Below are 13,519 nucleotides of genomic sequence, written 5' to 3'. Positions count from 1 at the left end.
TGTTATTATTATTATTATTATTATTATTATTATTATTATTATTATTATTTGACATCTCCAGGGAGTCCAAAGACTCATCGAGGGAGAGTGTGCTAACAGCATCGAACGATTGGTTCCCTTCCAACTACTAACCACGCTCAAACTTACTTAACGGAGCCATTAGTAGCAATAATAATAATAATTAGCCTCAATATACAAAGATACTAGTCATGAAGATACTTCCTGTGCACAGTTTGCTTACACTTGGTAAAGGATTAAACAAGAATATAATTCCTTGCTAAGAATAATTTACTTTGTAACCAAGTGAAAAAACTTTCTAGATGGGCAAAGCTATGTAGCTCTTAGTTTCTAAGGTTTGTCTTAAAAAATAGTAATTAGCATCAGTTATTTTGTGATGAATTTGATATGGAATGACTGATAAAATAAATACATTTCATATTTCTAACAATTTAAAAACTGCTTAGCTATGCATTCACAGTTGAGTTTTTACTCTTGCTCCTATTTCTTTCATATTTAGTGTTCAGAATTATGCATTTTTAACTCACATTTTTTTTGTAAGCTTGTATTTATACTTGAAATTTTTGTATGTTTATTATTCTAGAGGACAAGAGAGTGCAGGCATTGCTACTACAAAAGGAGATACATCTAATAAAATAACAATTCATCGTGGTATTGGGCTTGTTAGCCATGCCTTTAGAGAAGAAGATCTTGTAAAATTAAAGGGAAATTTAGGTATTGGTCATACCAGATATTCTACCTTAGGTGGTACGGAGCATCAGAATACTCAGCCATTTGTTGTTCATACCAGTCATGGATTATTAGCAGTGGCACATAATGGGGAACTAGTCAATGCACCCGCTTTACGTAGAAAGGTACTGAAGTTAATACTGTACGATGAATTTTCTTGATTATTATCTAAATAATTACTTAAATACAGTTTTGGTCTTTTTTTTTTTTTTTAATAACTTAGTTATTTAAAGGTTTGCATGAATTAATGATAACAAATTGTTAGTCTTTGTTATTATTATAATGAATCAAGTAGTAGAGGAAATTTTGGAGTTTCAGATTCATGACAGGGAATCATGTTTAAATAATTCATTGTTGCTATGTTAAGAGCACATTGAGAAATAGAGATTTGGGGGGGGGGTTATGCCAATGTATAAGGCACTTGTCAGACTACATCTGGGCTACTATGTTCAAATTTTATTTCCATAGTGATGTAAACTGTGGAAAGGATCCAGAGACAAGTGACTGTGACAGTATCAAGATTCTAGAAAGTTTGTTTTCTGTGTGTGTGTGGAAGGTGGATTCAGGAAATATAGATTCCAGAGTTTAATGGATATGCAGAAAACTGATAATACAGTAGAGACATTTAAATTAGTGAAGGGTTTTTACTGTATTAATGCAGAAGGAATTATGCATAGAGTGGAGGGTGAGAGAGGAGAATAAGAGGCCAGCCATGAAGTTCTGTAAAATTGTAGTGATGAGGGGAGTGAGGAGTAATTTTTTTACTTGACTGGGGGCAAGTAAGTGAAATGCATTGCAAGAATGTGTTGTGAATGCTAGCAGTGTGAATGAGTTGTGTTAGGTTCAATATGATAGATATGTTGCCAGCTAACTGAGATCTCTCACAATGAACAGTTTTTTATAATAATAATATTATTATTATTATTCGTATACTTATGTCACCTACTTTGACTACTCATTCAGCAATGTATCCCAGTTCTTTTTCTTATCCATAAAATAAGGGAATTAACTATAGCTCTTTCATTATTGATTCTTTGCGTAGTACGAAAGAAGACGCAGAGTGGAAAGATAGTGTGCGTGTTGCCTAGGTATGATTGTGACAAGCTAAACAGAAGAGCAGTCATATTGAATAACATAATAGCTCGAATGTGTCAAAAGAGAGGATTGGAATATGTGGTTGCTTGGACAGCATTTAAGGACAGAGAAGAATTGTATGCGATAGACCACTTGCATTTGAATGAGGAAGGACATAGGCACCTGGAGAGATTGCTGTTCTGAACGAGTCAGTGCGTCAATGAAGGGAAACTAGAATGCCCAAGGTGGATGGTAGCAGGGGGGGGGTGGCCTCATGTGGAAAAGGGTACTTGGGAGAAGGGGGACAACATCAGGTAGCGCTGAGCCCAGTGGAGTCTAGAGGGGATAATGCTGGGTATAGAAATAATGGCATTCTTATGTTTTATACTAATGCAAGGAGTATCTGATTCTGTGGCGTGGATTCACTGAGACGTGGTTGACAGAAAAGGATATAATAATAGGAATAGAAGTAGCAGGGTACAGCATTTTTCGACAGGATAGAAAGGGAAAGTGTGGTGGTTGAGTACTGCTTATGATAAGTAACGAATTATGTCCTCTAAGAGTGGAGGCTTTGGAAGGCAGTGACATTAATGATTTGAAAGCGTATGGTGTGAGGTAGAGATAGACAAGATGGGATATTTAGTGGGGTGTTGCTACAAACCAAGGAGCACAGAGGATGGGGACCAGGAGATGTTTAGACAGTTGAGCTTGGCAAGTGCAAGAAGAATGATTGTTATGGAAGATTTTAATTACAGCAGTATAAATTGGAGAGAGGAAGATGCATGTAGCAATATGGGAATGGAATTTCTAGAATTCTTGAGGGACAAATATCTTAGGCAACATGTAATAGAGGGAACAAGAGGTTCAAGAGTTTTTGGATTTGGCCGTAGCATCGGAAGAGCTGATAGTAAGTCAGATGACATCTCACCCACCAGTTGGAGAGAGTGACCATGTGGTTTTGACTTGGAAGATGAATAGACATGCAGGAGTATCAAAGAGATGGGAATATATGTGGAATAATAAGGCAGGTGATTACAATAGTCTTAGACATCAACTTGGGGTAGTTTCTTGGAGGGAAAAGAATGGCATTGTGGGATAAAAATGGGAATAGAGTGACTGATGCAGAGGACATAGTGGAATTGTTCAATGAACACTTTATTGGTGTATTTCATCCTGGAGGAGTAAATTTTAATACTAGATGGATAGGGCAGGTTCAAGGTTTAGAGGTGCAGGAGGAGAGTGTGTTCCAAATACTGAGTACTCTGGATGTCAGTAAAGCTGTGGGACTGGATGGTATTTTACCACAAGTTTTCAGAGAATGTGCTAATGAACTGACAGCTCCTTTGACCTGGCTTTTCAATGAATGTCTGGCTACAGAAAAGGTGCCCAGGGAATGGAAGGAGGGTAAGATAGTGCCATTGCATAAGAGTAGTAGCAGATCGGAAGTGTCTAATTATAGGCCAGTTTGTGTGTCTTCAGTAATTATTAAGATCTTGGAGAAATTAGTTAGGGACCGTATACAACATTGGGCAGATGACAGGAATGTTATCTGTGAGAGTCAACATGGATTTGTTAAGGGGGCACTCTTGTTTTAGTAATATGCTAGCCTTTTGTAATAAAGTTACAAGAGCAGTAGATGAGGGAAAGGCATATACTGCAATTTTCTTGGATTTAGTGAAGGCATTTGACATGGTGCCACATGATAAGCTGATATTTAAGTTGCAGCACATTGGTTTTTATGTGATGTCAGGTTAGTCAATTGGATTCGGGATTGGCTGTCCGATAGATAATTTCAAGGAGGCAGAGGGTTACAAGTGGGGTCCCACAGGGCTCAGTACTAGGACCTATATTGTTTAACTTTTATATCAATGACATTGTCAGTGGATTGCAGGAGGATGTTCAGTTGTTTGCAGATGATGTGAAGCTGGGAAGAGTTATTAGTAATAGTGCAGAAGTGGTAGTCATGCAAGATGATTTGAATAAGCTAAACAGATGGGCAAATGAATGGGGGTTTCAGTTTAATGCAGCAAAATATAAGGTCTTGAGGTTTGGGACATATCGATGGGACACTGCATACTCTATTGGAGGAGATATACTGGAGGAAGTAGGGGAGACAAGAGATCTGGGGTTGATGATTGATAGAAACCTGAAATTCAAGAGACACATTACAAAGGTGGTGAAGGTAACACAGAGGATTGCTGTAATAATGAGAAGGATGCTGAGCTGCAGTGATAAAGGAGTTATCATTCCATTGTATAAGACCCTGATCAGACCACACTTAGACTATTGTTCTCAGATTTGGTCCCCAGGATTTGAAGGGGATAAATTAATTGTAGAAAGGGTACAGAGGCAGATAACAAAGATAGTTTCAGGACTGTACAATGTTAGTTATGAGGATCAGCTGAAGGAATGTGGACTGCAGAATTTGGTGAATAGAAGAAGGAGAGGTGATATGATTGAGACTTTTAGGCTGTTCAGAGGTGGTTCTAGGGTTGACACTGGGGAGTTCTTTCGCTTGGTTGAACAGCAGGAAGGAGTGATGACAAGGGGCCATCCCTAGAAGTTACAAAAGGAAACTGTGAGCAAGAGGGTGAGGAGTGGTTTCTTTGTATGGAGGGTGGTTGAACCGACCATAGAATGCATTGCCTGATGGAGTGGTGAGAGAGCGAGATCGGTCAATGAGTTTAAGGAGTGGTATGATAGATTTTGTGTTTCCTAGGAGGGACCTCACACGTCGAGTCTTGATAGACCTGTGTTTCCTAGGAAGGACCTCCTGCGATTAGTCTTTTGACTCCTTGGAGGCATAAATAATAATAATAATAATATGTCCTTTAAAAATGTATCTTAATGGCATTGCTCTTTATCTATTTTATTTAATCAATTAACTTTGGAGGTGGCTAAGTATGCAAAGATTTCAGTAGCAAAGGGATGTATGTGGAGAAGTGTAGAGGATGGAATTATATAGACGTAGAAGGCAGGTTGAAACAGATGACAGCAGGTTAATGATATGCCTCTTGTTTACTTCATTTAATCAATTAACTTTGCAAATGGCCAAGTATTTAGAGGTTTCAGATGATAGATGGATGTGAATTGTGGAGAATGGTATTATGATAGACAGGTACAATGGTTGACAGCAGAAAATGATGAACTAGAAAATAAAAAGCTGGCACTGTAGGCCTTTTGCAATTGAGATATCACATTACTAAGTTAAATTTAGTTTTTAGTTAATTGAACTGCTTCGTTTTCTGTAATCATAACAAAGATGTCTTGGTATAATTATACTTTAAGAAAAATGTAATTTATGAATTTTGATTATGATATACACTGTATAATTTATTGAAACACTTTCTTCTTTGTTATTAAAAGCAAATGATGGAATCAACAGACTAATCACAAGAGGTGTCATTCAACCAGTAATATATCTAAAACTTATTCAAACTCCTAGCAGTCACAACACACCTTAACAACACAGTCCACTCGTCACTATACTACATGTAAAAAAAAAATATTCCGTATTATATTATTATTATTATTACCACCCCAAGACCTCATGGAGTCAAAGACTCATCGGAGAGGTTGTTTTATCACACACACACACACACAGCTCATCATACCATGTTTTAAACACATTCGAACTCTTTGCAGACACCACATTCTCAGGCAAGGCATTCCAATCATTCACAACTCTGCACGAAGAAAACCTGCCTCTCCTGCCCCTACTCACACCTTCTTTATACGGTTTCCAGGGATGACTCCTGGTTCTCACCGATCTCCCACTATTCTCTGTAAAACCTCTCCAGCATTGATCCTATAACAACCCCTTACCAACTTGTAGGTCTCTATCATATCTCCCCTCTTCCTCCTGTCCACCAGACTCTGCAAATTATATCTTCTCAATCTTTCCTCATACTTGACATTCCAGAGGTCAGAAACTACCTTAGTCAGTCTCCTTTGGACATTTTTCAACATCTCTTCATCCTTCTGAAAACCCAGTGACCAAATCTGGCACAATAGTCCATGTGTGGCCTAATCAAAGCCTTATACAATGGAACAAGAATCTCCCTACTTCTACATGTCAGTATTCTCTGCATCATTCCCAGAAGCCTTTGTGTTGTCTTCACAATTTTGGTGATGTGTCGCCTAAATTTTAGATCCTTATCCACTATCACCCCCTAGATCTCTTATTTCCTCTACCTCCAATGATATATTCTCACCAAGCATAAATCCTGCATCCCATCTTTGTTTTCCAAATTTTAAAACCTTACATTTTGCAACATTGAATTCACATTCCCATTTCCATGCCCAATCACTCAATCTATTCAAGTCTTCCTGTAAGGCCACAACATCTTTACTACACTTCATGGTTTGTCCCAACTTTGCATCATCTGCAAACAACTGAATATCTCCATCCAAATCTTCACCTATATCATTAATATACAAGTTAAACAGTAATGGACCTAAAACAGACCCCTGAGGCACTCCACTAGTGACTTTCCTTTTCCTGGATATCGCTCCCCCATACACAACTTGTTGATACCTATCAGATAGCCAGTCTCCAATCCAATGCACTAATCTAATATCCAACCCCATCTGCTCTAGTTTGACTGTTAACCTATCATGAGGTACTCTATCAAAAGCCTTTGCGAAATCCAAGTATATTACTGTGTATCCTTTTCCTCTGTCCAAGGAAGATTTATTTCTTTCTTTATAGCAATTATTCACCTTCCAAATAGTGTTTAAAGAATTCACTAATAATGAATTACTGTATCGTGATTTAACATTTGACAAGATTCTTCCTGGAATCTGATCTGAAAGTTGGAGAATGGATATGAAGCTAGTGACATGGATAACAGGATTGCAGTCTGACAAACATTATTATTATTAACATCAGACTTTTAATGAAGTCAAAATATGAAATATGAAGCCATATATGGATACTGTGCAAAGATTTGGTTAGCTGGTTTTCAAAAGGATGAAGAAATGTTGGAGAGGATCCAGAGGCAATTCACCCAAATAGTTTCTGATCTCTGAAATGTTGAATATGAAGAAAAGTTGAAATGATGCAATTTGCAGGGTCTAGTGGTATGATAGAGATGTACAAATTAGTAAAGGGTTATTATAGAATTAATGTTGAAGAGGTCTTTCATAAAGTGGTTGGAGACTGGGGATAACAAGACGACATCCCTGGAAGTTGGTAACATATTGGTAGCATAAATTCTCAGTACAAAGATTTGGGAATACATCTTGCAAGTAATTTTTTATGGATTTGCTGCAGATGATTGCTCTCATCCTTTATTCCATATATCTCAGTTCTGTGGAATAGCTTTCCCTATGAAGTTTTCCCCAATAATTATAACCTTCAGCTCTTTAAGAAAAATATCGACAGATTACTTTGCTCTTGTTCTCAGCCAACACACACACACACACACAGCATTTATTTGCTATAGTCCTTATGATCTCTCATGTGTAGAGTGATATAAAAGAAAGAAGAAAAAAAAAGACGGAAAGCACCGGACCTCTTTTATACTGTGAATACAAGTGAAGCTTATTCACGGAAAATTATAACTTCTTGACAGAAAGGTTTTGCACTAGATATGGTCCATGTTTTCTCAGTATTGGATTATCATTTTTATTATTTCAGATCCATTAAGAAATGTGATGTATGTGTGTAGAATTTTGTGCTTTCTCTGTAGGTCTATATTTCTATAATTTAGAAATATAGACCTGTTCAAACAGTATTCGAACTTTATCTTTAGAAAATTCATCAGACTTTTCTTTCTGCGTAGGAACTTGCTTCTCAAAAAGAGCTTTCACTACCTATCTTGTGGTAATTGTTTTGCTTTTTCCACCCAGTCCTCAAGAAGTGTCTGTCTCATTTTTTGCAAGGTTTGGATCAAGCTAGTATTAACGAGATTAAATGCATGACGATATTGTCTTCTTTTTGAATTTTGCTGTTCACTCTTTTGATTTCTTGAAAGTCGCCATTCCCAATAATCAAATTAAGAGTGAAGCAAAAATCCATTATCATTAATGAGAGACTGTTTGATTGATTTTTTTTTCTGGAGTGAAATTTCATTCTTGAATCTGCTCTGGAGTTTGAACCTCTCCCAGAATATTGCTTGTGAGAATAATCTTTTTATTTTATTTATTTTATATCTCATATCTATTTTTATTATTGGTTTTGTTCACTTTCAACATATAGTTTTGATTCTTGTTTCATTTTGCTGCCCGATTAATGTGCCACCAGAAACAAGTGCTCTCTTTCCAACATCCATCTACCCCTGTTCTAAGGTGTAGATCACTTTGCAGTGAAGATTTTCTTTGTACATAGAACTGTAAATCAAGAACATGCTACTTCGGATGGTCATTCTTGCATCTCAGCTGTTCAAGAGTTCTCTGTTGGATGTTATTATTATTAGTAGTAGTATTACATGGCACCTCCAGAGAGTTCAAAAGACTCATTGTGGGAGGGCACCTACTCTACAACTCTCTGTCTCCACCACTCAATCCACCAACTACAACCACTTTCATCATCTACACCAATGTCATCTACTGCTGACCACCACCACTAGTATTTTCACAGATAATCAGAAGCACCCATGCCCAGAGTGGGATTCGAACCCACAGCCTTTTGGCTGGAGAGCGGATATGGTAACCACTCTGCCCACCAGGGTCCGGCCTGGTAGGCTGAGTGGTTAGCAATGTGTCATATTAGTAAGTTTTATAAAAAGAGATGTGATTGTGAAGATTGCAATGAAGACAAGGGATATCTTATACTTTTCTTAATTTGATTTGTGTATAAGAAAAGTGAATACGAAAGAAAAAAATCAAGGAAAGAGGTTACTTGGAACATTATTTTTGTTTATCTATAAATTATAGTATGTAATCAAAGATAAAAATTTATTTTATCTTAAAATGAAACTTATTCAATTAAATGAAAACTTTTTGCATTTCATTAATGTTACCCTATTTGAAAAGTCAAATAAATTATTTTTACTTCTCAAATATCTAAATCGAGAAAAGCATACAAGATTAAACCAGTTTTGATTAATTATTATTATTATTATTATTATTACGGGCAACTCCAAGGAGTCAATAGACTCATTGAGGGAGGCCCTAATGTCATGACAAGAACAACTATTCGACATTCACACAGTATCTATCATACCTCACTTTGAACTCATTCACAGTCATGGCACCCACAACAGACTCTGGCAGCTTATTCCACTCATTCACCACTCTCCAAGTAAAAAACCTAGCTTTAACATCCTTGCTAACCACACTCTTGCCCAGCTTCCATGTATAGCCCCTAGTCCTCCCACCACCAGTCCTATTCTCAAAAATATCTTCTGAATTAATCTTATTGAAACCCTTTAGTAATTTGAATGTCTCAATCATATCACCCCTTTTCCACCTATCAACCAATTTCTGCAACCCACAAATCTACAACCTGTTCTCATAAGGTTCATTCAATGGGCCTGCTATCATCTTGGTTACTTGTCTCTGGATCCCCCCCCCACCATCAAGAAGAAACCCCGGCGTCCATATCTGGGCACAGTAGTCTAGATGGGGTCTTATCAAGGCTCGATACAGAGGAACAATAACTTGTTTGTCTCTGCTTGTTAAAGTATTTTTCAGGAACCAAGTGATTTGATGAGCTGATTTAGCCACTTTTGCAATGAGCCCCCTAAACCTCAACTCCCTATCCATCAACACTCCCAAATCCCTGGACTCGTCAATCTCCTGGAGTACGGTTCCACCAATATGATATACTACTGCTAATCTTTTCACCCCAAAATGCATAACCTTACACTTTGCCACATTAAATTGACATCTATTCTCCTTAGCCCAGTCCTCCACACTATCCAATTCATCCTGCAAAATTTTGACATTCTGTGCACTCACTATTGCTCTACCCAATTTTGCATCATCATCAGCAAACAAATGAAACTTCTTCTCAGATCTTTTCCTATATCGTTAATGAACAAATTGAACAGTAGTCGTCCAAGAACAGAATCCTGCCGCACAACACTAGTTCACAGGCCGTATTTTGGAATCTACTCCTGAATAAACATCTCTCTGATATCTCTTCATCAACACCACCCTCCTATCCATCTCACCAACCCTATATCCATCCCCATATACTGCAGTTTACTGATTAGAATTCCATGTGGTATCCTGTCAAGGCCTTAGAAAGGTTCACTAGAATCACTGTAAACCCATTACCCTTATCCAGTTCAGCCGTCACTGTGTTATAAAATGTGAGCAAGTTACTGAGGCATGATCTACCCTTCACAAAACCATGCTGTCCCCCATGCAGTTTCCCATTTTCATCTATCCAATCCTGTATTTTCCAATTGACTATTTTCTCCAAGACCTTGACAACGATTCCTGATGTGCTGATTGGTCAGTAATTTACAACAGCAGTCTTGGAACCTCCTTTATGCAGTGGAACCATTTTCCCCTCTTTCCACCCCCTCAGGACTAACCCGGACCCGAGACTCAAATTAAACAAAAAGGTCAAGGATACTGACAATTCTTTAGCTGCTTCATGTATGACACGAGCTGGTATACCATCTAATCCCACAGATGTATTGACATTGAGGTTTTGCAATAGACTACTCACCTCCACTTCATTCACCACAATTCCTGTATAATCTATTGGTTCATTCAATCCTGCAATGTCACCATCTGGATGATATACTCTTGCAAAGTGCTCGCTCAGTAATTCCACTATATCAGCTGATTCGGTTACCTTCCTACCATCGGCATTCTTTAAAATCATTCTGCCATATACATTTTTTCTTTTACTTGCAACATATCGAAAAAACTGTTTAGAATTCTCTTTAGCCTGCATGGCCAATGTTCTTTCATAATCCTTTTTTGCTTTTCTTACCACACTCGTTACCCTTCTGGCCTGCGGTTTATTCCGTTCACATGCCTGCCGGTCACCTTTCTCCTTAAATTCCCTCCATAGTTGTTTCTTTTTTTGCAGCTCAAGTTTAATGGTGTTATTCATCCATTTAACCCCTACTTGATTTATTATTCGGACTCTAGGTATACAGTCAGCCATTGCCTCCTGCAGACACTTCTTAACCACCACCCATGCACTATCAACATCCAGCCCTTGCAGTTTTACATGCCATGGCACTGAACCAATCAAACTCCTAAGTTTGTCATACTTACCAGCCCGATAATTCCACATGTACCCTGTCTTAATTGTAAATTCCACACCTTTAGCCACCTCCCAAGTCAAGACCCTATGATCATTCTCACCAATTGGTGACAATGTGGTCATATTTGTTAGCCAAATTCTTAGATGTAATTACTAGGTCAAGCACTCTGTGACCCCTAGTATTTTCCATTACATGCTGTCGCACATAGTTATCCCTTAATAACCACATAAAATCCAATTTCTTTCTCCCATGTGTCCTCTCCTTCTTCCAATCAATGTTATCATTGAAATCTCCCATAATAATTACCATCCTTCCACTCATTTCTTATATTTGTTTATGCACACTATCTGCACCATCTATTCCATCACCTGGTCTATAGCAGCACCCAACTGTATATTTTGTTCTTCTAGTCTCAATCTCACACCAAATAGCCTCAAATGTGCTCTTTTCTCTATCCTGCAGTTCCACTTCTATTCTCCTTGGCTGCAGCTCATCAGCTATCATCAATAACACTCCTCCCCCCGTTTTATTCACCCTGTCACTCCTGAACACACCATACCCCTCACATTCAATCCAACTAGCTATATCATCTTCTGTCAGCCATGTTTCACTAATGCTAATAACCTGTGGCCTGGAAGTGCAAACCAAAGCCAAAAATTCTTCCTTCTTGTTCCTAATACTTCTGGCATTAGTATTCATGAATTGCAGAAGCCCATTTGTCCCATTCCTATTTTGATGCCTTATACTAACTATCCCATTCTGATTTGTTGTTCTTCGTACTCACTCGGGCATATTACACACATTCATACACTCTACTGTCTCCCTAAAATCTGCATATCTACTTCCACCCCCCCCCCCTTCCTTAGTAACTCTACTTTCCCTGATTCTGCACATCCTCTTCCACTTCATTCAACAACACCTTTTCAAGTCTCCGTACACCAAATCCATTTAAATGTAAACCATCCATCTTATATAAATCCTTTCGCCCATCAAACTCATTCCACACATCCACAAATTCCACACCACTCCTTCTGCAACTTAATTAAGTGCTTTTGTTAATATATATGCTTCTTAACTGGTAAATCAATAAGAGGATCAAATTTATATGCTTTTTTTTTAATAATTTGTTCTAAGAATTTTACCACTCAGATTTGAATTAAAGAAAAGAATTCTGCACGGTAGTTTATTGGAATTAGTCAAAGATAGTTAAAGAGAACAAAGAGAAATCAGATTGGATTCCCAGAATGAGGAGGACAAATCAGGTGTGGAATTATTATTTTTAGTATTAACACTAGTGCAATGCATTCCACTCACCAACCACTCTCCACACAAAGAACCTGTTCCTTATACCCTTGCTCACACCCTCCTTATACAGTTTCCAGGAATGGCCTCTTGATCTACCCCTTTCTCCCATTCTGAGAAAAAGTTCTTCCACATTAACCCAGAAACAACCCCTTACCAACTTAAATGTCTAAATCATATCTCCTCTCTCCCTCCTATTCACAAGGGTTGGCAAATTGTGTTCCCTCAATCTCTCTTCATATCCTACATCCCAAAGACCAGTTACCACTTTAGTTAGTCTTCTCTGGTCCGTTTCTGATATATCTTCATCACCATGAAAACCAAATCTGTGCACAATAATCCATCGAGGCCTGATCAAGGCTTAATACAATGGAACTTCTTCATCCATAGTTATGCAGACTGTTGGGCAGTATAAAGATGAGAGTCCTAACATGCTCTCTCTCCAGGAGTTTCTGTTTTGGTGTCTCTTTAACAAGGTGGATAATGAAGAATTAGTCCACTGGAGCTATTTTACTGATATGAGAGATTTCAACTATGGTAACATTGATTGGAAGGAGGAAGGAATTGGATTTTATGCGGTTATTAAGGGATAACTATCTGCGACAGCATGTAATGGAAAATACTAGGGGTCAGAGAGTGCTTGACCTAGTAATTACATCTGAGAATTTGGCTAACAAATATGACCACGTTGCCACCAATTGGTGAGAGTGATCATAGGGTCTTGACTTGGGAGGTGGCTAAAGGTGTGGAATTTACAATTAAGACAGGGTACATGTGGAATTATCGGGCTGGTAAGTATGACAAACTTGGAGTTTGATTGGTTCAGTGCCATGGAATGTAAAACTGCAAGGGCTGGATGTTGATAGTGCATGGGAGGTGGTTAAGAAGTGTTTGCAGGAGGCAATGGCTGACTGTATACCTAGAGTCCGAATAATAAATCAAGTAGGGGTTAAATGGATGAATAACACCATTAAGTTTGAGCTACAAAAAAAAAAAACTATGGAGGGAATTTAAGGAGAAAGGTGACCGGCAGGCATGTGAACGGTATAAACCGCAGGCCAGAAGGGTAACGAGTGTGGTAAGAAAAGCAAAAAAGGATTATGAAAGAACATTGGCCATGCAGGCCAATGTTCTTTCATAAAGAGAATTCTTTGCTAAAGAGAATTCTAAACAGTTTTTTCGATATGTTGCAAGTAAAAGAAAAAATGTATATGGCAGAA

The 13,519-nt window shown here is 38.0% G+C and overlaps 1 protein-coding gene across 1 annotated transcript in view; it reads left to right on the top strand.

Annotated features, from left to right (window-relative positions):
* Positions 1-13,519, top strand: part of LOC150106696 (amidophosphoribosyltransferase-like) — a 277,965-nt gene that overhangs the window by 129,690 nt on the left and 134,756 nt on the right. Inside the window, exon 2 of the mRNA XM_090392649.1 lies at positions 602-872. Within this exon, the coding sequence (XP_090248775.1) occupies positions 602-872 (271 nt within the window). The remainder of the gene's footprint in view (positions 1-601; positions 873-13,519) is intronic.

The sequence above is a fragment of the Typopeltis vanoorti genome, chromosome 5, assembly GCF_054136105.1.
Source record: "Typopeltis vanoorti isolate ZY-2024b chromosome 5, IOZ_Tvanoo_1.0, whole genome shotgun sequence".
NCBI lineage: Eukaryota > Metazoa > Arthropoda > Arachnida > Uropygi > Thelyphonidae > Typopeltis > Typopeltis vanoorti.
This window is presented reverse-complemented; position numbering and strand designations above follow the sequence as displayed.